General features: G+C 41.6%; 1 protein-coding gene across 6 annotated transcripts in view; it reads left to right on the top strand.

Moving 5' to 3' along the window:
• Window positions 1–27,853, top strand: part of FRMD4A (FERM domain containing 4A) — a 751,780-nt gene that overhangs the window by 701,905 nt on the left and 22,022 nt on the right. For all 6 annotated transcript variants that reach the window (XM_063926906.1, XM_063926905.1, XM_063926903.1 and 3 more), the window contains exons 12-16: window positions 7,234–7,310; window positions 9,324–9,462; window positions 11,227–11,368; window positions 22,146–22,279; window positions 24,314–24,436. In XM_063926906.1, coding sequence (XP_063782976.1) covers window positions 7,234–7,310; window positions 9,324–9,462; window positions 11,227–11,368; window positions 22,146–22,279; window positions 24,314–24,436 — 615 coding nt within the window. The remainder of the gene's footprint in view (window positions 1–7,233; window positions 7,311–9,323; window positions 9,463–11,226; window positions 11,369–22,145; window positions 22,280–24,313; window positions 24,437–27,853) is intronic.

Genomic DNA, 27,853 nt, shown 5'->3' with positions numbered 1-27,853 from the left:
TATACATGTCCAACATGGGAGAAATGTAAACACTATAAGAGTTTTAAAAGTTTCACATTATAATGTTAAAATGTTCCCCATTGTAAACCATATTTTCAAACGGAAAGGCACACTGGCGAGAGGGCACACGCACAGCTCTTTGTGTTGTAAGCTATGTGGCATTTTGAGAACATTAAGTCTATGTTCATGCTTATTTTCAAGTTGTGCTGCTGATCTAGAGATTGGAGGAATTTTGAATCTCTTCCAGAATTCTACTAGTCACTCTGCCTTTGTCATGCTTTCCCAGAAGTGAGTGTAGCACAACACCAGTTTCATTCTTACAGACAGGAGGAAAATCTGAAACCTTTGAACACTTTAAAGTAAATGTTTTAGCTACACATACACAGGAGGCATCAGTTTTAAACAGTATGCAGTCTGATTCACTGCCATGCTGACCATATCATGGGTGATTTCAGGATCTGTAGGGGGGAGGTTCTCTGAAGATTCAAAGCAGGCTACTGAATACATAATCCTATTTAAGGACCGCAATCACCAGTCTTCTTTATAGTAAAAATACAATGTTATTAAGAGCATAGCAAACAGGTAGGTGGTCGACGTTTCTGTCATATTTACAATCTTTGTCAGGTCAACAAACAGCATAATCTCAGTCATGGAGACAAAGATGGGGACAAAGAAAAATCCAATTGTGTCAGGGGAGATACTGGGCAATCACTGGGACTTGGTCTGGCACCCTGACAGCACCCCGGCCCTCAGCACTAATTACGCAATTGGAAGTTTCCAATTAGCCTAATTCGTCTATAATTACTCACCTTCCGAAGCGGTGTGTTCTCCAGCGTCAGGATCCGGACTCCTGACGCAGTGGTGAGTGTAAAAATGAGTGTGTGTGTGTGTGTGTGTGTGTGTGTGTGTGTATGACCCCCAGTGTGTTTGTGTGAGACCCAAACCCATGTGGTAGTGTCACCACCCCACCCCCCAGAGGCAGAAGCTGGGAGAACGACTTCTCCCATCAGCCCCCGAGCCTCCCGGCAGCCCCCTCCCCAAGATGGAGGTGAGACCGCTGGGAGCCGCAGAGACCATCGGAGGGGTAAGTATTCTTTTTTTCATGTACCGCAGGTTTTTTTTAATTGGATACCGCGGGTACTGGGAGTGTGCATATCCGTGGTAATTCAAAATTGGGCGCAAGATTTTTTTTGCTGTGAAAACCCAATTGAATTTTCCACAATATGTGTCACTTTTCATTTATGAAATGCTAGTCCCTAATGGTTTGATGAGTGAAATGCAAATAGCGAGTGAGTGAATATACTGCATTACAGTATATTTCCTGCTTAGTAGATCTAATGGTCCTACCATAGCTCTGCTTAGTAAACATGGACCATTGTGGATTTGGTAAATGTATCTCCACTTGTCTATCAGCCATTCCATTTGGTCCTTTCCATTTTATGCATTAATCTTGTTGACTAAATAGGAAATGGATTGCTAATTGTCCTCTGAACAGTGTTCTGGTTTTCTAAATCTACTGTTGATACAATAACAGGAAAAGATAGAGAGATATTTCCAAGAGTAACACTGTGTTAGAGGTAACACAATGTGTCTGTTTATGAGTATATCTAAATATAGTCTTCATCATTCAATGGCATGAATAGTAATATATAGTAGAGTTAATATTCTAATAGCTATATTCTAATGTTTTATTTTAGATTTAAAGTACCATAAAATTGTGTTCGCATACTTAGAAGCTGAACTGTCAGATCCTGGTTGGGTAAAGGATACCCAGTTATATGCAGCAACCGTCAGATGGATAAATCTCATTTATAGTGTATGACAATATTACTTTAGTTACTATACTACGAAGACGCTGTTGGCGCTGGCCTGTTAGCTTCTACTTCTCCAAAAAGAAAGATAAAAGTAAATGTCATTTCTCACATAAACAGTGTTGTTCCCTTTAGTGAAGGGTGTAGCTACCATAGGTGCAGGCAGTGCAGCTGCTATGGGGCCCAGAGCTGAGAGGGGCCCATCTTCCCTGTCAAAAGTTTCATGTGTTACTGTACCGTATATACATTTTTGCCATTGGGTGGTACGTAGGGGTCCTTTTAAACTTTTTCCTTGGGGCCTGCAATATATGTAGGTATGCCCCTGGACCTGCTTATTGTAGTGTGGTATAAAATGAACTGTAGGGCATTTTAATGTTGTAATATAAACTGGGGCTCTGTAATGAGGCACAATATGAACGGGGAAATGGAATTGGGAGTACTGTGTGGCATAATGTGTACTGGCTGCTCTGAAATGTGACATACAGTACTGTAGGGTGAACTTATTCACTACTACAATTCATAAAAGAAACTAGGGCGCTACTATGGGGTATAACATTAAATAAGGCTCTGCTATAGTTCAGAAAATGAACTACAGTGCTGTAGGACACTATTATAGGGCATAAAATTAACAACTGCTGCAGAGAAGTGTCTCTCTAGAAGCATTGGGATGGGGGCCCCTTCAGAATGTTGCTATGGGGCCCACAAAATTCTGGCTACGTCCCTGCCTTTAGTCATCATCAGGTTGCAAAGGACTCTTTTCTATCCAAAGCCAAACCTTCATCTTCATCTGCCACGGGAAATCCATGGCAGACTTCCCAGCCACTGCAAAAACCATTTTGTTTCCTGTAGATTGTAGTTTAGACATAGTGAGAATATCGAATTATACTCCGCTGTCCCTGTCCCATTGGAGCTCACATTCCCTGTTCCTTACAACATGGACACATGGGACGTGATTCAGAGGTCTACGCAGTTAAGAGAACAGATTTATCTTTTGAAGTGATCGTTGGCAAACTCCGCATGCGCAGCCCAGAAGAAATCCTTACTGTGCCTGTACGATGGGTATGACTTTGCTATAAATTGAGACCTCTACTTCGGTCCATGGCCGGTTCAGGATGGAGACTAGGAGGTGACCTGAAGTCTTTGTAAAAAAGAGGAGATGCCGTGGCCATGTTTTGGAAGTGTATGAGCATGCGCTTGCAATAGCAGCACCGCAGCCACAGTTGACATTTCTTAAGAAAGTTACAAGAGAGGCTCTGTGCCAGGCAGGACAGCTAGAGGAATCGATGTTGCGTCCGATAATGCGTCGTGGTGGAGGATCAGATTTACCAGCGCACTTAACCATTGCTCAGATACGCAGAGTGGGTGTTTCAGGGTGTGCTTATTCCATCGCATGGAACTACACAAGAGGAATGCAGCATCACAGGAACTGTGTGCAGCTCAGATTCAGGTCCAGAGTCACACACACCAATATCTCTGTGGAGTGTAGGAGGAAACCGATGCAAACACACAAACTCCACACAGAATGGACATTTGTTGGAATGGAGCCCATGACCGGAGTGCAACGTTAATAAGCAGTATAACGTTGCTGGTGTTTAGCAAAATAATGCATATACTATAATGGAATAGACCTCATGCTGGTTTTGACCTTCTGTTTGTCATGGTGACACTGTATAAATAAGTTAGATGAAAAATGAGCATGGCAGTGGAGGACAAGGGATGGATCATGACATGAAGTGGTTGTTGCTGGTGAGGACCCCATAGCTAGAGTGCAGCCTGAGTTCCAGTACTGCCCTAGTCCATCACTAACATCAATTATGCTGTTTCTCTTACCCAGCATACTTACATATCAGAGTATCTCTCACCATAAGATTCTAAATTGTGATTACAGAGTATGATTTACTGCATACTATTTTGAGCACAATTGTTAATCATATTAAGCTATACAAGCAAGTTATAGCATCATCACAACTTTCACAATATATGTAAATGACCAGATCGAAATATTTGTGAAAGACGCTCTTGGCCGTTGTTTGATATTATTGACAGGCCCCACATTCTGGCTTATTTCATAAGGTGCATGAAGCAGAGAGCACAAATGTACGATGAGTAATAGCTGCCAGTCTGATATTACTATGACCATCACTAGACTATGGGGGGTAATTCAGAGTTCGCGGCATCAAATTTGTTAGCAGTTGAGCAAAACCATGTGCACTGCAGGTGGGGCAGATATAACATGTGCAGATAGAGTTAGAGTTGGGTGGGTTATATTGTTTCTGTGCAGGGTAAATACTGGCTGCTTTATTTCTACACTGCAATTTAGATTTCAGTTTGAACACACCCCACCCAAATCTAACTCTCTCTGCAAATGTTATGTCTGCGCTGCGCAGGAGCTGCGCTGGCCGGGAGTTACTCCACAAGTACAAAAGCATCGCCGCTGTGCGATGCTTTTGTACTTGTGCGGGGGGGGGTGGGGCCGGACTGACATGCAGGCGGACTAGCCCTGTGCTGGGCGTCCCCCCGCATGTCAGGGAAGATGATCGTAGCTGTGCTCAATTTAGCACAGCTACGATCAACTCGGAATGACCGCCATGGTTTTGCCCAGCTGCTAACAAATTTGCTGCTGCGATCAACTCTGAATTAGGCCCTATATGCACTAGTCAGCCCAGACTGTTGTTTGTAAGACATAGTCTACATACCTATAATGCAGTGTGTGTGTGTGTGTGTGTGTGGGGGCATGTCTACAGAAGTGTGTCTATGCAGAGTTGTGCATACGCAAATTTAACCATGTTTATAGATAGATATTTTACCCCATAGATAGCTCTGGTGCAAGTCCACACTTAATATACCACTATGAAAGCAAGCATACAGCTAGGGGTGGTTCAACTGCAGATAGGCATACAGTGCCGCATATAGCTGAAAATAAGCATTCCATTTCCTGTACACACAGTGAAGCACTAATTACAGATGTGTCCTCATACATCTAGCCTCAATATGCCACACAGTGCGAGATGCCTGGCGTAAGTGAGCCGCCAAACCCTGTGGTACTCTGCTAGTGTCAGGTGTCTTTTTTGCTGAAAATGTGTTTAAGCCACAACGCAATGTGACTAGTACATACATGGAGACTGTGCTGATTCATTTGATATGCGACACTTGTATATTGTGTGCAACTGAGTCTGTATACAGAGCGCAACAGAACTTGGGATGGAAAAAAGCTGTGGCTGCTACAGGGCCGGTGCTAGGGCGTTCGGCGCCCCCCTGCAAACTGTAAATTTGCGCCTTCCCATACTTTACAAAGGCACATCGCGCGTCAAAAAAGGGATGTGGTCTCATAAGGAAAGGGTGTGGCCACACAATAGTTCCCCCATTTAAACACCCCCAGTAGTGGCGCTGCTTACACATAATGCCCCAGTTGTAGCACAGCTTAAACATAACGACTCCAGTAGTAGCGCCGCTTACCCATAACAACCCCAGTAATAGCGCTGCTTACACATAATGACCCCGGTAGTAGCGACACTTACGCATAACGCCCCAGTAGTAGCGCAGCTTACACATAATGCCCCAGTAGTAGCGCAGCGTACACATAACGCCCCAGTAGTAGTGCAGCTTACACATAATGCCCCAGTAGTAGCGCAGCGTACACATAATGCCCTAGTAGTAGCGCAGCTTACACATAATGCCCCTGTAGTAGCGCAGCGTACACATAACGCCCCAGTAGTAGCGCAGCTTACACGTAATGCCCCCAGTAGTAGCGCAGCTTACACAAAACGCCCATGGTAGTAGCACAGCTTACACGTAACACCCCAGTAGTATCGCCGCTTACACATAACAAACCCAGTAGTAGCGCAGCTTACACGTAACGCCCCCAGTAGTAGCACACAAATACACACACACACACACACACACACTTACTCTCCCTTCACTTACCTATCACAATCTGGCTGGCAGGATCTGGAGCAGCATGTCCTCCTCTGTGGCACTGCAGCCTGATGGTCCAGTGTAGCTCCACCCCCTCTGTCAGTGCAGCTCCACCCCTTTTTGTCTGGTCTGTCACTAACTGCCGCTGTCACAGGAGGGGGAGAGGAGGCTTTTAGCTGCCGTCGCTGCTACCTGTCATACAGTGACAGGCACAGCGGCCGGCAGCATCAGGGAGGCCAGGCTCAGCAGCGGGGATGCAGAGCAGCCTTTCCAGCCTGGCGCCTTCCTGCTCTGCATCCCTTTGCTTAGCGGGTAGCGCAGGGCCTGGACTGCTACATCGTAGCACTTTGTGTACATATTCAGAGACTCATTCGCACACAGATACTGTATACAAGTGTCACATATGTAATAAATCAGTGCAGTCTCCTGGTGCGTATTGTTTGCATTATCAGTAAAAAAAAGGCACCTGACGCTAATGGTATCACAGGACCTGTGGTGCTGAGAGGGGCTGTTTGACGTGACTGCAGCAATGATATATGAGGACACATCTGTACAGCCAACTTGTGTTCAGCTCTGGTTCAGCTACATAATGTATTCATTCCGTTATATTGAAGTTTGTTTTAATGGAGTTTCATGCTCACATGCTTTTTTATTTTGCAATATTTGTAAATGTGAAATGCTAATGATAAAAAAAAAAAAAAAAAAAAGAATTGTGTTCATGTCTTGTATAGAGTCAGTCCCAGAATGTTTCATGTCACAGCCCTACTGTTTCTCACTCATTTTATAGTGATCTGTGATTGTCACAGTGTGCACAAAACATTTATTATCAGGTACCTCAGTCTAAATATATGGGTGTTGAAGGCCCACATAGCTGCACATGTAAACAAAACCAGTGTCACTGTAACCCACTGTACCAGCTTTAAACCCTATCCCTTGCTACTAGTGGTGTACGTTTTCTCTGCCTGCTTTCTAGCACCTACAAGAAGCCTTCAGGCAAGCTGCACTCACTGGGATACTGAGAAAGTGGCTTTTACAAGCTCACATTGTTATCTCATGTTGCCTTGCCTTGCATTAAGGTCAGCCCTCAACCCCCGCCCTCTCCTGGGTTTTTTAGAAGCTGTTTCAAGCAGCAGTGATTGTCAGGGACTTACACATTAGTGGGCAGGAAGTGGCTGTTCCAATGGGAGGCAGGGGAATAGGAATTCCTTCTTACCATTCCAGCACTATGCATGGAGGAAGCTGCAGGCACTGAGGACTACTGCTTGCTCCTGGGATCATTGTTTCCCCCCTCTCAGACTGCTGGATACTTATAGGGGGTAGATAATCTGCGAGCAATACATAAAACAAAAGAAGCAGACTGCTCGCACACTGTGCTCTGCTATCCTTTTCATTCAAGAGGCAGACTACATTGCTGAGGAGTTGTGGTAACGCTGTTGCTTTTGGGATAGTTCTAATTGTGATCCTGGTCTTTGAGATGGTGACTGATTCCAGCTGTGCTCTTATCTAGATATTTCAATGGAGACAATTGGAAAACCTTTACTTCAGAGAAAAGAAGTTTTCCGTAGAAGTTCATGATCCTCGCAGGTAAGTTGCAACATCTGTGTCCTTTGTTCCCTTTGGAAAGAAATGCAGGTTGTGAGAGTGTTTCAGCTGTGCGGACATGGCTGGGGCAGATGGAGAAGTGACAGAGTGGTAATAGCAGTGTGCTTCCTGGGATGTGCTTGCTGTAGGAATGTGCATGCACAAAGTGGCAGCACCCTTATCCTGTGGACTTTAGCAGCCTAGCACATACACTCTGCCGCCCTTATAACTCTCCTCCAGTAAAAGCTCATTCATATTCGCCCCCTCCCAGCTTCCATGGCTTTAAACGGCTGTCAGCTTAATACAACACAGATTTTATGACAACAGTCACACTGATTATTGTGCGTCCGAGTATCATCGCGCAGTTAGTGTGGTAAATGACAGCGATTGGGAGGTGATACAATGTGCATTATACACTGTATGTGTGGCACTTACTAGGACATGTGTGCATTGCTGTTCTTTGTTTAATGCTTTCATTCTGTCTCTGCCTAAAACGAAAGTCTGTATGTTGGTAACATTAGTGTGCTTGCTGTAATTATTAATACAGAGTTGTCCACTGTTTCACTCTAGCAAACTGTGTTACGTATGATGGTTTTCTATTGGAAACTGTAAATAAAATAAACTGATGTGTATTAACTTGGGAAAGTTTTGTTACATGTCTATTAGATAAATGTAATAAATGGAAAACCATAATAGTGTGGAGCTTGGAAAACTAGTGAACTCTTCAGTTGCCTTAGTGTTAAATGTTTTGCATCCCAAAGGATCAAAGGGGAGATGTACTAAGCCGCAGGGAGATTGGCTGGTACTTTATCCCTATCGGCTCATAACTGCCATGTTACAGGCTGTGTTTGAAAAATGACAGAAGCTGATTGGTTGGTGGTTTATCGCTCTCCACTTTATCACTCTCCAAGGCATCTGCCCCAAATGTTTTGTTGTGGTTTTATTTGGATCTGCTTTTAGTAAATCATTTGTGGTTCTAGTGTTTTGTCAATTACGATGGTGCTAAATGGACACGTTCTCTCTACTACTTGGCTTTACAAATACTATCAAAACAGGCTTATCTTTTCAGTTACTAAAAGTTCATTTGACTTGCTATTAGCTACACCAAGTCCTATTGTGTTTCGCTTATTTGTAAAAGACTTCATGGCTGTATGGTGTTTGGTTCCAGGAAGGCTCAGAGCATTTTCTATGTAAATAAGTATTGCACCTGGATTCATTCTGCCCCGAGGCTAGCGCCTTCATAATTTCTGTGCAATATCCTCTGTTGCTGGAAGGGTTAAACCCGGTCATGCCTATGTGTTCACAACAACATGTTGCGACTACAGAATGTGAGGTACCCATTAGGAAGAATGTATACAATTAGGATAGTTAATGATAAAATCATGCCCATGGCACGTCAGTTAGCTGAAGTTATATTAGACACATGTAGTCACAGCTGTCTATGAGAAGAATCATTGTGCAGTCATCGATACTTCCCTGTATGCTTCTTACTCACTAGCATACTCTTGTGTTTAGTGAGGCTGCCAAGTTGTGCTGGGTCTTGTAGTTCTGATACAGCTGGCTGCCTCCCTCTAATTTATAGTGATTGTAGTCCTAGATCCAGGTCAACATTTCTGTCTCACTGTAGTCTAGTGTGAGACATTACATTTTCCCCAATCGTACAGTCACATCAGAATATGCAGAGATGATCTACCATTTGTATGCGCTGAGCAATATTAATGTTCTTCCCTTTGAAGGCAGACTGCTAAACATAAGTAAGCATTCTGAGAACAGCTGAAAAACAAAAGTTTACAGTGTTTTGTGGCTAGTAGAGAGTACTCGGTAAATGCTACTAATTTCTCATCAGCCATACATGGGTTAATGTCAGCTAGTGGCCATTTGATTATTAGCCTGTCATGGACTAGGCAGGATGTAAGCTGTTTCTGTTCTGCACTGTTGTAAACTGATTTATACTTCCTGCTCTCATGTCTTTCTGATGTGTCCAGGGGAAATCACAGCTCATTTCTCTATGTGCAGGGCATCTGTTACCAGGAGGACATTTGGACATGGCGGGATTGCTGTGCACACATGGTATGCATGTGCTGCTCTAATAAAGTCAATCTGGGCTATGGCCATTAGCCAACATCAGTTCTATCTGGATAGGAAGCAAAGTAAGGTAAGCCACTTACACAATGGTTTATAATGGAGCTATGATATGAGGAGATCATTTACTGTATATATGAATGCCAAGGTCAAATTTACATCAATCTTCCAAGTGACAACTGTGAGGTACCCATTAATATTCAGTCAATATAATTCCATTGGATTAGCCCAAGACATGGCTGCATACTTTAAGTGTTTCCTGCTTTATGCTGGCCTCAAGAGGACCCTATTTCTGAAGCTCCCTGTCCTTCTTAATGGCATGTCTTTGTTTACCAACCATCCTTACATACACTCTCTATGTTGAAGCGGAGGCATTATTTTGATAAACAGGGTTGTTATTTGACACAAGCACAGCCGTCAATAACCTAATGTAAACCACATGCTATTCAGTATATTAATTCACCATCAGTACATCAATTCAGCATGAGATACATACATATATTCTCTCATAACAAAATTAAAATGCTAGTTGCTATGACTGCCATTCCAAGCAGAACTATTTCAGCTATGTGAAGATGTCACTTAACCTGCTTCTGCCATTTCTAGGAACGGCAACAAAGTGGCCTCATCTTTACTTTACGGGAATTGTAATGAAATGAAAGCACATGCTTTTATCTATGTCTGTAGAAAATCTGTATAGTCTCTAGATTGGCTCAGAATGATCAATTAGATTTAACTATCTGACCATATGCAAGGTCCAGAGTTCTGGCGCCGGTATTATGCTTATGAGTCAGTATTCCAGAGCCAGGGATTTCGAATGTCGGCATCCCGACCATATCACCACAATACAGTGCCCATAAAAAATGGTTTTCCAAAGCCCACAGCTCCTGAAAGCATGTCACCCACCATTTAACATTTCTAGCGGTGTTAGAGGTGCCGTATCACAATGTACACTTAACCACCCTCTTGTAAGAAAACTCTTGCATTACTACTCGCACCAAGAGTCCCTTTTCTCTGGTGCAGGACATACCTCATCTTCTGGTGAGTCATGACCTATGTTTCAATGGTGGTATAACTGTCCCACCAAAATCAGGATGGTTGGGAGGTATGTAAGGGGTTATGCTGAATTTTACAGTCTTTATTTGGATGTCAACAGTATAATATGTCTTAAAGTTTTCATGCAATATAGAAGTAGATGTTGAAGCTTGTATAATAATAATTAGTATTGTTTGGATAATTTGCAGCCAGATGTCCTAATCCAAAGATCATGTGAAAAGACCTGGTGAATAAAATTATATGTATACTGTATGTGTGATCTATGTTTCTGAAGCAATTTCTCTGACCAAGAACAACTAGAAAGTTCTGAGCTGCGCTTGCAGGCATTTCTTTGAAACTAGTATATGTGAAGAGAAGAGGCGTCAAAGATATGTTATTAGTCCAGTCTTGAGCAATCAGTCACACTGACAGCATGTGGGTGTACAACTAATGACACTGCAATGTCAGAACTGCATCCATCAGTAAAATCTTACATTTACTGTACTTCCTCATTTCTCAGCAAGTCATCTCACGAACCCACACATTTACTGTCCGGCCAATCGGCTGTCTAAAGCCACTCCAGTTTGTCTCTGTTTTCTCCCTTAAAACATAACGTCCTCCACCTACTGTAACTGGTGGTACTCGTGAAGAGGAATCTGTTTGCTGAAACAGATTTACCTGTCAGTATCTATCGAAAAATATCTGTCCGCTTTCAGACATCTCTTAGGTTATCTATAATGCAGTCATTTAATAGTGACAAGACTGAAAATACAATACTAATGTTCTGTTTCTTAACCAACAGTCTAAAATACATGCTGCTAGAAGTCTAAGTGAGATCGCCATAGATTTAACAGAGACAGGAACTTTAAAGACTTCAAAACTTGCAAATATGGGAAGCAAAGGGAAAATCATTAGTGGAAGCAGTGGCAGCTTATTGTCATCAGGTAAGACTGTGAATGAGTGCTGTTATCTTGGGCGTTCCTGGGGAGTTCTGATGTGGTAGGGAACTGTACATTAGCACCGTGACAAACAAAGATAATGACTGTATACACTTAAGTTAAATTCCTGTTATAAACTTATGGTTCTTTATAGTGCTGCTGACTGAGCTGGTTCTTCAGAACTATATACTCATGAGCATTGAGGAAGTTCTATGAGCAAATATAGAAACTAATGGTACAATCCTGAAATGAGTTCTAATAATCACTTTTTGCAGAATGTATAGTGTGGCTGTACTTATTGTCCTAGTTCCACATAATTCTGCATTTGCTATAGAGTACATAAATAAAGTGGAAGAAAATCTCTAAATGTACATTGTTATCACATTTGTTACATCTGATTATTGCTAATAGTGTGCTGACTCAGTGGCAAGGAAACAATAAATGGGTATTTGCTGAAAAAAAAAAAACCATTAGTTAATTTTGTCTATTAAATGCCCACCATCTAGGGTTTGTCTCTGTAGAGGGTTTACAGCAGCTGGTGTTTAGTATTTGTTGGCGCTGTTCTCTGTAGCACACGTGGTTTTTTTTTCTTTTTTCTGTAGTCTAACCTGAATAAAGAAAACAGGGGTGTAGAGTTCTTTGTTATGAAAGTCTGTTGCCATTTATCTGGCACACTAGGCATATACACCTATTGTTATAAAGTGCATTGCCATTGTGAATACACTTTTTTTTTTTTTTTTTTTTCTGCCCCCATCAAGCTGAAGTCTGTGATACAATTGTATAAATAGGAATTTTGTGACAGAAATGATTTGTTCATATATCTGTCAACTTGAACATTTGTATTTAACACAGATGTTTCCCTTCCTGCCATTCACGTGTGACAGACGTGTCACATACAGATTGTCCAGCAATAACTTAGATTGTCTAACAACAACCTGATTCCTTGTAGATTGTTGTAAATAGCACAGTTCCTTTGTATTAACTGTGAAATCTGTTTAAATGTAACACTATTTCTGCTGCGGGGTACACTGGGCTCCACAGGGAATAACATTGGGGTGTAGAGTTGGATCTTGATCTGAGGCACCAACAATCTCAAAGCTTTGACCTTCTTCCCAAGATGCATAGTGCCGCCTCCTCTATAACCCCGCCTCCGTGCACAGGAGCTCAGTTTTTGTTAACCAGTCCAATGCAGAAGCAGTTAAAAGAGACGACAATCGTTAGTAGTCGCATACACGACACACTCACGACAGGAGAGGGTGTCAGCGGCTAATGCCATACCAACCCAAAGAAGCTAAGTGCTTCAGGGTGTGCGCCCTGCGGAGCCCAGTGTACCTCGCAGCAGAAAACGAGATTTATGGTAAGAACTTACTGTTGTTAAATCTCTTTCTGCGAGAGATACTCAGTAGTTTCTTTAAAGGGGCAACCATTTACAAGGCATAGCTTTGCTTTGTAAATGATTGCCCCTTTAAAAAAAATCTGAGTTTGGCTGGAATCCCTCATGCCCGGTGAACTCGACTTCACTACATCCCACCCACCATATCTATATAGTCTTACAGACACTGTAAAGAGTTAAAGTTCTGAAGCTGTCCCAATACACTCAGACAGAAACCAATGGAAGTCCCCAGGGGAATATGTTCAATTTGCTCCTTTTTTTTTTTTTTAATGCTCGTAATTGAAAATGGAGAGTATTCATCTGTCAGTGAGAAGAACTCATTGAGATGGATGTGAGCGTGTGTGCATCCTGTGATGAGCTCCCGAGGGTCCCCAGAATGTGAGGCTTTATTGTCTGGTCTGGTTTGTTAAGATATCCTATCATGTGTACTTCAGGGTTATTTTTTCAGCTTGGATCCCTATTTAAGGGCACTTTTTTTTTAAAGTTACTAGAAGTTCACACCTGTTATATGAATCTTTTATTAATGCCAATGTGCTGGAAACTTATCCTCTTGCTTCTTTATCTACATAGGAGGTACTTTAGGGTAAACATCACACCAGGTATTTCAATTTTTGTGTGTGTGTGTGTGTGTGTGTGTGTGTGTGTGTGTGTGTGTGTGTTTAGCCCGCATTGTTCTCGATCTACATTTAGATTCCCTTGTGTCTCAACTTTCTTGTCAGTGGAAAATGTGATGGAGCACTGATCAGAATAACTTTCCACACTCAATCCTTCGCTCAGTACCCCTTTCACCTTACAAAAATAATCCGGTATCGACCCGTCATATTGGGTCACTGTGCGATGTGAAAGGGCTCATGTAGAATTTCCGGCCCACATGACCCGGTAATTCAACCCAGGTAATAAGAAGGGTTATTCCCAGGTCAGTGGCAGTGTGGACGGGTTCCCGGGTCACATCCCGTTCACTACATAGTGAGAGGTGGCACGGAGATGGGCTCATCTCCCAGTGCCGGCTCTGCCCCACGCCGCTATAGGGAGGGGGGGGGGGGACCACTGGAACCAACCATCAGAGGTAATTAGTTATTTATCTATTCAACACAGATCCACACAAAGACATAGGTTACAAATTGTGGATGAATAGATGAATTTGGGGGTCTTAAATTGTGTCAAATGGCTGTTATTACATTTTTCTGAAACAGCGAAAAAATAAGTGTTTTTCTGCAAACTAAGGGGGTTATTCAGAGTTGGTTGCAGATTTTGCTATTTTAACAAAATCTGCATCCACTAAAATTGCAAGCTGGGGGCCGCCTAGCACAGGGCAAGGCCGCCCAGCATGTGTGGCGCCGCCCTGCGTTGCGATCACAATTCAATTGCGAACATATTGCAAAAACCTCAGGGGCACCACCGCCATGTTTCCTATCGCTGGAAACGCAGTCAACGTCATCGGCCGGCCCCAAAAATGGCCATGACCCATCTGCATTTCCGGTGACACTCCTCCCCCCAACACCACCCCCAGACACTCATTGCCTGTCACTCATGATGCAATTGCATCCTTCTGGGATACGATCGCATCATGATAGCGCACACACACTGCAGCAGCGGCGCATGCGCAGATGGCCAAAAATCGTCTGTGCTCTTTGCCCGTCTGCAACAGGGTCTGAATAATGCCTATAATGTCTACCACAGGCTGGAGAACCAGATACCAGAAGAAAAAGTTCAAGAACTGAACGCTATCCACTTCAAATTCCAGAACTTGATCTCAATCCATCCAGCAGCACCTGAGATTATACGGAGTAGTAGCCAGACATAGCACTTGTAATTATATACATTTTAATTAAAATAAACCAAAAACTTAAGTTGGGCTTTTTTGGGAGCTTTTTAGGATTGGTTTGGGCTTATTTCTAATGGGCCCTACACACTGATAGATCCGCCGCCGAGCTGCCTGACGGAGGATACGGCTGAAGGGCGACCCGGCGGCGGGGTTCAGTGACGGGGGGAGTGAAGTCTCTTCACTCCCCTCGTCACCCGGCTCCATAGCAGTGCAGGCAAATATGGACGAGATCGTCCATATTGGCCTGCATGCACAGGCGACGGGGCACCAGAGATGAACGAGCGCGGGGACACGCATTGCTCATTGCTGGTGCCTCCACACTCAAAGATATGAACGGTATCTCGTTCATTAATGAACGAGATCGTTCATATCTTTCAGTATTATCTGCCAGTGTGTAGGGCCCATTAGTCATCAGTTGCTTGTTTTCATTTCACAGTTGGCAACACTGGGTCCAATGCCGGATCCCACATGGGAAGGACCTGTTTCCAGTTCCCGGGTGGGATCTGGCATTGTCGATGTGAAAGGGGTATTATACAGTAGGTACCCAAGCTATAATAATGAGACCATGATTTAGGAGCGCTATGTGTGGAAGCTGCTTCTTACAAATAAAGGAAACACTCTTCATATGCTGGCTATTGGTAAATTATTTCATCAGTGTTACAGGTATGCCGGCAATGTGTAATGATCCATTCTCTGTCTGAGCTGCTAGGTCCACTTTAACTCTAATACATATCTCCCAAGATATAAAAAAGTACATGGATAATATATAGCTTAAGTAGAACGCAAGCTGTAATTTCCCAAAATGAAACGGTGAAATGAAAGTGATTGTATGTACTCCTGCTGCTACTTGTATGGAGCTATAAGCAATCTAGCTGATTATGGTGATGACTGCTACTGTGTATCTTTACTACCAGAGTAAATATTTTAATGCATCCGCATCTATGTGCTGTATTTGAAGTCACGCATACTTTTAGATATGATATGCAAGTGTAAGGAGGGGGGATTTTTAAAAGCATGGGGAGAGATTAATACCCCTTTCAGACGGGATCCAGTCTGAAGATCGACAGTGTCTAGGTCGACAATGTTTAGGTCGACCACTATAGGTCGACAGTCACTAGGTCGACATGGATGGAAGATCGACAGGGTTTCTAGGTCGACAGGTCTAAAGGTCGACATGAGTTTTTCACATTTTTTTTTTCTTTTATTGAATTTTTTCATACTTTACCGTTCCAATCGTAGTCCACGTGGATCGTTAAGTGTGCCGAGCGAAGCGGTAGTGGAGCGAAGGCACCATGCCCGAAGCATGGCGAGCGAAGCGGTGCACTAATTTGGGATCCCGGTCACTCTACGAAGAAAACGACACAAAAAATAATCCTCATGTCGACCTTTAGACCTGTCGACCTAGCACATGTCGACCTAGAAACCCTGTCGACCTTCCATCCATGTCGACCTAGTGACTGTCGACCTATAGTGGTCGACATAAACACTGTCGATTTGATGAACCACACCCTTTCAGACATACGACCCGGGAATTTCCCTGCTCAGTCCCGGGTTTTTCATCTTTGAAAAATCCCGGGTTTTTGCTGGAGACCCCTTTCACACTTAACCTGAGACCTGGGAAATTCCCGGGTCGACCCCTTTCAGACATAAACCTGGTCTGCCCTGACAGCCAGGGCAGACCAGGCTACTCTCATGTCACTGTCTCTCTCACACACACACACACACACACACACACACACACACGTCACACCCGTACATGTTACACACACACGTCTTACACATACACGTCACACTCAAACACACACATACATGTGATATACACACATGCCAAATTCATACACACACACACACGTCACACTCGTACATGTTACACCCGCACGCCCCCTCCAGACAGCCCCGCCCCTTCCAGTCAAGCGCCAATCAGGTGTGTAGGTGCTAGCCGGGAGCAAATTCTCGGGTCGCACCTTTTCAGACCTAAGCTGGGTTGTCTTCCCGGGACTGAAGTCCTGGTCAGTTGCAGGGTTGGCAACCCGGGACGTGTTCCAGGGTTGGGACCTTTCACACATGCCAAATTCCCAGGATGATGCGAGTTCATGTGCAAAATCCCGGGAATTTTGAGCATGTCTGAAAGGGGTATTAGTGGAGAGATAAAAAGCACTAACTAATGAGCTCCTCATTTCACAGACTGGGTTTGAAAAATTACAGGAGCTGCTTGGTTATGTCTCTCCATTTTATCTCTCTCCATGCTTTCATAAATACATGTAAAACGAGTGACCCTATTCATTTATGATCCCTATCTGTTCAGGTAAAAACATGTAACCGTGTTTCCAATGTGAGGAGCATATTTAGGGTCCATTCCAGTTATGCTTTAGCCCCTTTTCCTATGAGGGATCTCATAGAATGTGTTCTGTGAATGCTTTTCCTATTTCTAAGTGAAACCCTATAGCTTGCTGACAGCTTTGGTCTGTGACTCTGCCATGGGTATATCTGGGGAGGCTGCTGTTTCTGTACACATGATAACTTTCCTACATTCTGCACTGTCATTGTGTTGATGTGGGAAATTCTCGTTAGATTAGACAATTATAAAAGGTCCAAAAATAAACATCAGCCTCCCAAATTGACGAAATTAAATTACAGTTCATGTTTTCCTCATCTCATAGAGCTAATCTCAACAATGTTGTGTCTCCACTCAATTTGTCCAAACCTCAACTGGTGACAGAGTACTAAGCAATAAATAGCTCATTCTGGCACTGGATTCAGTTGTAACACTTGTGTATCTGCTAGTGATGATAGGATGGTGTGGATTTAACAGATGTCTGGAGAACTTGGCAAAAGACCTGTTGATCTAGAAGGTTACAGACTGGTGGGAACTTGCTGTTTTTGGGGTTTTTTTTTCTCTCTAAACATAGATATATATATATATATATATATATATATATATCTATCTATCTATCTATCTATCTCTCAATATCACTCCTTTCTTAGAGCGTTAAACCTTTTTTGAAGTTACCAGCTGTGTGTGGTACACAATATGTTAACACTCCTCAATAACAAGGGCAGGTATCCCACTATATGTCATTCGGTCTTGCCTTGTCTGTATATGTTATGTGGTGCTACTGCCTAACTTTTTTTCTGCAATGCCAAGGAATTTTGGGGAATCAATTTATCATTGTGTTTAAAATTTGTCCAGCTACAGGACTTTTAATTCTAAAATGTTACTGACCTACAACCATTTATCATCAGGACCTCTTAGTATACGCAGTGTAGTCACCTTCTTAGGGGGGTGTTTATCAAAGCTTAAGGGGGGTACACACGTAGAGATGTGTGCTGAACGATCTATCACAGACCGCTCAGCACACATCTCTCCCGCCGCTCAGCACACACTTCAATGGGTGCTAAGTGGATGGGGCGCTCACTTCACACAGCGGTGCAGTGAGCGACCTGACTAGATTTGCCATGCGTGCCAAATCTAGAGCCGGAGATAGCGACGTGCAGGCTGTGCATCGCTATCGCCGGCACCCTACACACGTAGCGATGTGTGCTTAACCTCTAAACAATCTAGTCAGATTGCTTAGAAATTAAGTAAAAATCGCTCCTTGTGTATCCCCCTTTAGAAAAAGATAGATACAATTGTGAGAGAGAAAGTACTATCCAATCAGCATCTACCTTACATTTTACAGATTGTGTTTTAAAAATGATAGGAACTGATTGGTACTTTTATTTCTCAATTTTATCTCTCTTCAAGCTTTGATAAATACCCCTATTTATCAAAAGAATATTTTTCCTTTTTGTTTTTACCACAACTTATAAATAATATGTCAGTTATCTCGTAATTGCATATTAGGGATAGCCTTCAATCGTCAGTTGTTGAGGGAACACCTTTTGCTTTAAATATTTTACATTTTTCCCCCTAGAGACTTTATATGCTTACCTGCATTATTATACAGTATTACCCCTATTTATCCTGTAAATTAGTATGAGGCCTATCTAATATGGTGCTGGTTTAGGACTGATTAGCTCCATATATTAATATATTTGGAGTTTTTTTTAGTTTTTTATTTTCCTCAGTAGTAGACAAGCAAAATTGTTGTTATAAGAAAATAACTCTCAGAGGTGCACACCGGATGCTAGTTGCTATAATTGTTCAGTAAATAGATCTGATTAGAAGCAGAAGTGGTACCAGTATTACTAATTGCAGCGTGGCAAGTGTGGGCAGGTAGAGAGAAAGTGAACAGGCTGATCCTATTGCTTGCGGCTTTTACATGTTGCAACGTGACTTCCTTTCAGTTAATGTGAGGTATGCAGAAGTACCTTTTCCCAATATTGTTTCAAAGGGCAAAAATTCCCCAATTTTTATAATTCTCACATGCTTTGTGGTTACTCTGAAGGCCTAAAATCCATATCTCTGAGCATGAAAGTGCAAGCCTCTGGGTGTACACCCGGCATTATCTGTAATGTTCTAATCACATTTCTATACTGCTGTTGTAATGTTTTAATAGTATAGCCAAAAACATTACAGTAGGCTAAAGCCAAGTTGTTCTATATGACTTTGGATATAAAATAGAGCAGTGGTCGAAGTGGAAATTTTGAAGTGGGGTTATGGAAAAGTGAAGGTTGTATTCATGCGCGGCCAAAGGAAAAAGGGTGCGTGGTCACTCAAAAGTGTAGTGTACCACACCATTGACACATTATCCACCACAATAGTAGGTCCCCTTATACTATCTAGTACTGGTGCCCCTTACACATTATGCCACACGGAATGAGCCAAAATTCACTATACAGTATGCCACACGGAATGATCCACAAGACAGGGAGAGAGAGTGATAACAGCGACAGGAAGAGTGACAGAGGTACATAAGGAAGCAAGGGAACATTACCTAATGAGATGAGCAGCAGAGGAGGAGAAGGGACTGTGGCCGGCGGCTGTGCAGAGGTGTAGGCGGCGGAGGATCCCATGGACAGTGGTGGTGAGAAAAAGGCCTTCAGTGCGGCAGCGGTGAGGAAGAGGCCTTCGGTGCGGCGGCTGTAAGGTCCCTCTGACCACTGCCATTTGTGGTCAGCGGTGGGTGGCTGTGAGCGGCAGAGAGCCCAGAGCCTCACAGGTCCAGCGCTCTACACAGCCACCTAGTGGGCGCCAGGCAGGGACGGGAGCAGCATCCTTAGTGCAGCAGGCTGGCCACTTCCCTCGCTTCCTGCTGCACACTCTTTAATTTAATTTTTTTTTTAAACTACTTCCGGATTCAGTGGAAAGAAGTTCTGGTATGTCATACCGCCGCATACCGGCCCACTTCTACCACTGGGGTGGAGTAATTTTTTTTTTTCAAATGAAAACTTAAGAAAAATAAATCTATTTAAACAGTATTTTATGTGCTTTTTTTTTTATTTTTTTTTTTAACAGGTTTATTTGTGTATTTATTTATTTATATATATATATATATATATATATATATATATATATATATATATATATATATATATATATATATATATACACACACACACTATGTGTGTATAATATAAATATATATATATATATATATATATATATATATATATACATATACATATACACACACACTAATATGATTTTCCTTTTTTCATATAATTTTATATATGTGTCAAATTGGCATCTGCATTTATAAATAAGCTTAAATAGGTACCCAGGTACTGTGAGGTCAGATCAAGGCAGTAACCAGGGGCCTGGTAGGGGGAAACTATTATATATCGACAAATAAAACCAGGAGAGTCAATAGTAAGTATAGGTTTAGCTTAGAACAGGGGGATAAGAGAATAAGAAAAGTAAGGAAAAAAAAGAAGAAAGATGGGAAGAAGTAGAAAGGAAAATAGAAAAAATAGATAGAGGTAGAGGCCTAGTCCGGGTTTATATTGTATACATATGAGAAAAATGAAAATAAAAAAAGTGGTATGATGTGTAGAAGGCTACTCCTAGTAGGAGTTAGAGAAAAAAATATATCGGAATCATAGCAAATTGTCTGTAAAGCACAATGGAAGGGTTCTTTGGGGGTTAGTATTATTATATAAAAACCAATCACACCAAATCGTAAGGAACGTATAGGTGCAGTTGTGAAGGTAAACTGAAATTTTCTCCATGGCTGCCACATGCCATATATTCAAGAGTTGCTGACGGGCAGGAGTGTTGATACATTTCCATTGTTTAGCAATTAAACAACTAGCCACATTCAAGATGTGCATAGAAAGTTTGTCTGTACACTTACTTAGGTCCTCTAGTGGGCAGCCACGGAGAAATGACTAATGCGATTTGGTTATTTGCACCTGGAGAACATCCAAAAGTAAATGGGAGATGTCGTCCCAAAACCGCACTGTTTGGGAAAAGACCACCAGATATGTAAATGGGTGCCTTCTTCATCACAACCTTTCCAACATCGAGGCGGACCTGCACATTTTACGTAGACTGGAAGGTACTAGGTACCACCTATAATAACTCTTGTATGCGTTTTATTTAATGGAAGATGAGATAGAGGCTTTAGAGACCCTCTCATGTATAATGGTCCAAAACTCATCATCTGGTGGGTTGCCCATATCTTTTATCCATTGGTGCTCAAGAGTTGGAGTGTCTGGAAGCTTAGCGTGGAGTAGATAATTGTACAACGCTGGGATGATCCCCTTATGAAGGGAATAATTTAAGATAAGAGACTCGATCAGGGTCAGTGGTCTGATGACAGAGTTAGGAGCTAGGGAGCCAAAAAAGTGGTGCATTTGAAGTTATGTAAAGTAGTTGATAGAGGCTAGATTATATTTGCTCTGTAGAAAATCCAGGGTTGCGCAATGGTCTGAATAAAGTAATTCTAATATAACTCTAATACCGCCCTCAGACCATGGGGAAAATCGTCTGCGGTTGAACCCAGGAGGGAATGCTAGATTATGCCAGAAGGGAGTGATGGGGTAGGAGGTAATATCAAAGTGAGTTTTACAATTATCCCATATTGAGCAGGTAAAGGCAATAACGGGGTGTATGTAATATTGTATGTGCTTTTAATACGTGTGGAGTATGTGTGTACCTTTTTTATAATGTTATGTTCCATGACGAGCATGTTAATACAACTGGATGTAGTAGACCGCTGTACAAAGAAAATGATGAATGAGGAATTTCTATAGTTAATCGGTTCTAGTGGGGCTTATTTAATAACATCGTACAATGTTTTGAAAAGTGCTTTATTGTATAGAAACCATTCAGGGGAGGTAGTTTTTCACTTTATAAATTACAGCTATGTAATGCTCACTCTTCTAAAAAAAAATAAAATGATAATTTAGAGATTGAGTTGTAGAATAGTTATTACTATTCTTAACTGTATAAGCAATCCTTCTTAATAAAGGAGCAGTGTTGAACATGCTATAGATAACTAGCCAGATGTTCTGTGTTATTCAAAACTGAAACGAGCAAATGTTCATGCAAGGAGAATCCTGTCGGCTACGCTGTGTCCCGTGTTGCTCACACATGGGAAGCTGTAGGTCTCACAATGAATGCTCCAGATGTATAGCCGGTTGTCAGCTGGTTACAGTGAAATCATTTGTTTTGTTGACAGGTTCCCAGGAGTCCGACAGCTCACAGTCTGCCAAGAAAGACATGCTGGCAGCACTGAAATCCAGGCAGGAAGCGCTGGAGGAGACACTACGCCAGCGGCTGGAAGAGCTAAAGAAACTTTGTCTACGTGAAGCGGTACAGAGCAGGCATCTTCTCCTGTGTGTTGTGTGTGTCATGGGTAGAGCAGGAATGCATGCGTAACATGAGGACATTCATACAGTGGCCGAATCTTGTTTGGTTATCCTGTGTCGTGCACGTATTGGGTTCATGCCCCTACATTCTAGGAATAGAGTGTTGCTTTGTTGGAGCAGAATGAGATTTTGTACCAAGAGACTACAAAAGTGATGTTTTTGTTACCTAAATAGATAATGGCAATAGCTATTCTGTAGTAGTAAGGTCTTCAAATCTTATAAATGTGTGTTGCATCCAGTGATCATTGAATGGAGTGGCCATCCCCAATTGCAGGGTGTGATTCTATCAATTTGACTGTAAACTGGGTCTTTTGCTATTATACAGCCACTTCAGCAATGCAGATTTTTTTTTTCTATTTAATTTTAATAGTAGGGTTGGGTATCCCCTCAATTATAGACTTTGTATGGCTTCAACTGCCTACAACCTCCTCATTCCCTCACATAAAATCGTTGGGGCAAGATGTATTAGTGGAGCTTTTAGCATGTTTCCTGTAATAACGATTGTAAAAATACAACTGATTGCCATGGGATTAGATGGTGTGAGTGTACAGTGCTTTTGAGAGTGGTGCTGACCTGGACAAGGCCTCGGATATGGGGAGAGCTGGTGAGTCTCACACCTAATTACTTTGTGTGTGCAAAACTCTTAAAATTGCTCTCAACCAGCCTTTCCTTGCTAATATCTCAGGAACCGTACTCATTTCCTGTGAGCTTACTTTTGTAGCAAGGCCTAAGTGTGGGCGGAAAGCTGAGCACAGGCAACTGATGAAACACAAAACCTTGAGCAAATGGATTGTATTACCTGCACATATTTTGCAACCAATGAAATCTACGTTGTAAAATTGCACTACATTCTATTACTTAAAAGCAGGTTTCACATTGACATCTGATAGAGAACATGTTATTTATATTGTACTTGTATATAGGTCTTATTTGTGTGTGCGTACGTGAATATGGTGCAATAAATAATACATATGTTATCTATGAATAAGAGTCATCAACTGATTTTATCTATGATGATGAATTGTTCTAGTCCCCGCTTTCTGGATGCCTGTGTAATGAAAACTAGGCAAGCTGCAAATTGGACACGAAATGACCTTTTCATGCTGATGTTTAATATGTTATCACATAGAGAGAATGGCAGAAATGTGGAAGCTGATCTCCTGATTCAGAGGTGGAAGCTACTGTAAATGTAAGCTATGCCGCAGCTAGCTGTAATCTGCTGCAGTGCGTAAATTGTCATACCATCGAGCAGGCATTGGCCATACCATCTGACTTTAAAGCACCCCCATGGTTGCCCAGAATGTCTGATGATACGTGGCCGCTGGTGCCAGTGGAACTGCGTCTTTCAATGCACGCGCTAACACGTCTACTGGGGAAAACCACGCCCCAGTCAACTCCCAGGAATGCCTACCAGAATTTATGGATCTCCATGCAATTCCGACCTGCGTCGGCTGGTGGTAACCATCTAGACCTAAGTGCATTGCATCTCAGACTTAGAACATTGGGATCTTGTGGCCGATATTTTAAATGCGCCCACCTCTGACTCAGGCTGTAATTGGGTGAGTTATATTAAATGCATTTGCCTGCATTAGATCTTTGCATAGAAAGCTGACACCATAGCTGTGGTTCAGTTGAACGCGCCCTAGATTCACCTATTGAAGTTGTCTCTGCCTGGTGTTGACCTTGGCTATAAATAATCACTGTAGCTCAGCAGCAATGACCTGTATATTATTGGAAAACATACATGCAACATATGACACTGCTCAGGAAGGTAACTGCCGACTTTTTTTTTTTTTTTTTTTTATATACTTTTAGTAATGGATTGCATGAATCTTAGTTTGTTTTTACTATCAGTTGTGTAATACTGTACATATTCTAACAAAGTTGAGCCAGGTCATTTGGCATTCTCTATGACCCCAAACTACCATCTGTTAGCATAGTATGAGATCTTATTGAAGGTTTATTATTTTGTTTGCAGGAACTTACAGGCAAACTGCCAAGAGAATATCCATTAGATCCGGGAGAGGAGCCGCCTACTGTTCGACGGCGGATAGGAACAGCATTTAAACTGGATGAACAGAAATTAAATGCAAAAGGAGAGGTGAGTGAATGATTGGAATATGGGAACATCCATGCAAATGTCATTATAGGATACAGATTGCCATTGAGCCTAATAAATCTACTTACAAAGTCATGGATGGTGATAGAATATGGTGATGCACAGTGATCATACTATTATAACCTTAGCATTCAAAAGCAGCACTCTAAGGGTACAACTAAGACTCTTAACTTTAAAAAAGCTAATTTTAACATGCTAAAACATGCACTAAAGGATATAGATTGGGGAACTTTGTATCAGGGAAAAACATGGCCGAAATGTGGGATGTTTTTAAAACGTTGCTTGACAACTATACACTTAAGTGCATCCCCTACTAAATTCAAACCAATGTGGTTAAACAAAAAAGTTAAGGTAGAAATGGATAAAAAGAGGCCAGCATTCAAAGCTTTCAAAATCGGATGGGAAGGCGGAGTCATTCCAATACTACAAGGAATGTAATAAAAAATGCAAAAAGTAAATCGGAGAAGCAAAAAAAAAAAGAAAAGCAAATAGCTAAGGAGAGTATAACTAACCCTAAAAAATTCTATAAGTACATAAATGGTAAGAGGCTAAAAAAAAAGAGAATATAGGACCATTAAAAAGCGAACTGGGATTCCTGATGACGACAAAGAAAAAGCTGAACTATTGAACACATTTTTTTTCTCAAATGTGTTTACTAGAGAGGACCAGATTGTGGGATTAGTGATTAACAATAGTATTGATAAAAAGCCCTTTGTTTAATACTTATCTATCTGAGGAAGTAGTCCGTAAACGATTATATAAAAAAAGAAGACTAATAACTCTCCCTTTCCAGATGGCCTACATCCTAGGGTTCTGATGGAGCTAAATGCTGAAATAGCAAGACCTCTGTATCTGATTTTCACTGAGTCACTTAGATCAGGCATGGTACCAAAGGACTAGGGTATAGCGGATGTAGTCCCAATATTTAAAAAGGGTATTAAACTTCATCCTGGTAACTACTGTATAGACTGGTTAGTCTGACATCAATAGTGGGGAAACTATTGGAAAGTATACTAAGGGACAGCATACAGGACTACTTGAAGAACTTCCAGGCTATTAATAAGAGCCAGCATGGTTTTGTTAGAAATAGGTCATTTCAAACTAATTTGATTAGCTTCTATGAGATGGTAAGCGACAATCTCGACCAGGGTAATGCAATAGATGTGGTTTATCTGGGTTTTGCAAAAGCATTCGACACAGTACCTCACAGGAGGCTGATTTTCAAATTAAGGGAGCTCGGTATAGGAGACACTATTTGTACATGGGTGAGTAATTGGCTTGATAACAGGGAACAGTGAGTGATGATTAATGGGATGTTTTCCACGTGGGCTAAAGTAATAAGTAGAATACCACAGAGTTCTGTGCTGGGGCCACTATTGTTTAATATATTTATGATTTAGGAGAAGGACTAGAAGCACAGTGTCAATTTTTGCAGACGATACAGGTTGATTATCCCTTATCCCAAATGCTTGGGACCAGAAGTATTTTGGATATCTGATTTTTCCGTATTTTGGAATAATTGCATACCATAATGAGATATCATGCGATGGGACCTAAGTCTAAGCACAGAATGCTTTTATGTTTCATATACACCTTATACACACAGCCTGACATAATTTTAGCCAACATTTTTAATAACTTTGTGCATTAAACAAAGTGTGTGTACATACACACAATTCATTTATGTTTCATATACACCTTATGCACACAGCCTGAAGGTCATTTAATACAATATTTTAATAACTTTGTGTATTAAACAGTTTGTGTACATTGAGCCATCAGAAAACAAGGGTATCACTATCTCAGTCTCACTCAAAATATTCCGTATTTCGGAATATTTGGATATGGGATACTCAACCTGTACTAAAATATGTAGGGTAATCAAGTCAGATGTGGAGTCTCTTCAGAGCGATTTATTTAAACTGGAAGTTTGGGCAATGAAATGGTGTATGAGGTTTAATGTGGAAAAATTAAAGTTATGCACTTTGGGACTAAGAATAAACATGCAATCCACCAATTAAATGGGGAAAAATTAGGGGAAACTGTATTAGAAAAGGATTTGGGGTTGTTGATTGATAGTAAATTTAGTGGCAACACACAATGTCAAAGTGCAGCAACAAAGGCAAATAAGATGTTAGCATGCATTAAAAGGGCAATTGAGACAAGGGATGACAGTTTAATCCTGCCACTGCACAAATCATTGGTACGGCCACATCTTGAGTACCGTGTACAATTCCAGGAACCACACTATAAAAGAGACATATTAGAACTTGAAAAGGTTCAGAGGCGAGCTACCAAATTGATTAAGGGGCTGTAGACACTGGACTATGAGGAGAGGCTTTCTAGATTAGATATGTTTACATAAACAAGGAAGAAGGAGCGGCACTCTGCGTCTTAGAGTCAGTAATTTGTATTTGAACAACACATCAAGATATGTTTACACTAGAAATGAGATGACTAAGAGGAGATTTGATTAATATTTACAAATATATAAAGGGGCAATATGCGGAGCTATCATGTGAGTGGTTTACTAAAGGACCTCTACACAGGCTTGAGGAGAGGAAATTTCGTAACTCTGCGCAGGAAGGGATTCTTCACTGTAAGGGCAATACGCATATGGAATACACTGCCAGAGCAGGTTGTAATGGCAGACTCAGTCAATGTGTTTAAAAATGGGTTAGACAAATTTCTAATGGAAAGATACACGAGGATATAGCCTTTATCCTAAATAGAATAGAGAATGTAATATAATTCAGGTTGAACTCGATGGACTACTAGTCCCTTTTTTTTTTTTTTTTCAACCTCACCTACTATGTTACTATGCTTACTAAGAATACAGCCATTCGAACACTCTGGAGCACAATGTGATATGTGGGAGAAATTTGCTCAGCTGGGCTATTATTACCATTTCAGATTTTCGCTTTTACCCCAGAGATGGGATTTGTACAGGCCAGTGTCTGATTAAGGTGTGTGCAGGCCATGTCACTAGGGGTAACTTTCCTAAACAAACCACTGCTTCTGTGCATGTTGAAGCAAAACAGGTAAAATGGCAATACTATTCATAGCTGCTGACAAGTAAATGTACCCTTTACACTTTATTGAATTAACTGTGCAGGCTTAATTTTTACAAACACCACACTAGAGATGATGATGATGATGATGATGATTATTGTTATTATTATTATCGATGATGATGATGATGATAAAATTATTATTTTATTTATATAGTGCTTTTCTCCAAAATGAATCAGTCCCTTTACAGACCTCAAAATCCTAGTACAAAGGATTTGGCATTACAGCAAGTAGAGAACCACATAGAAATAATTAAGAACAACAAAAACCGAGATAGCACAGTAATAAACATCTCAGACCGCATATACCGGGTCACACCTGGGATTT

Source organism: Pseudophryne corroboree, chromosome 6 (genome assembly GCF_028390025.1).
Source record: "Pseudophryne corroboree isolate aPseCor3 chromosome 6, aPseCor3.hap2, whole genome shotgun sequence".
NCBI classification, from domain to species: domain Eukaryota; kingdom Metazoa; phylum Chordata; class Amphibia; order Anura; family Myobatrachidae; genus Pseudophryne; species Pseudophryne corroboree.
Note: the sequence above shows the minus strand (reverse complement) of the source record. Positions and strands in the feature narration are given on the sequence as shown.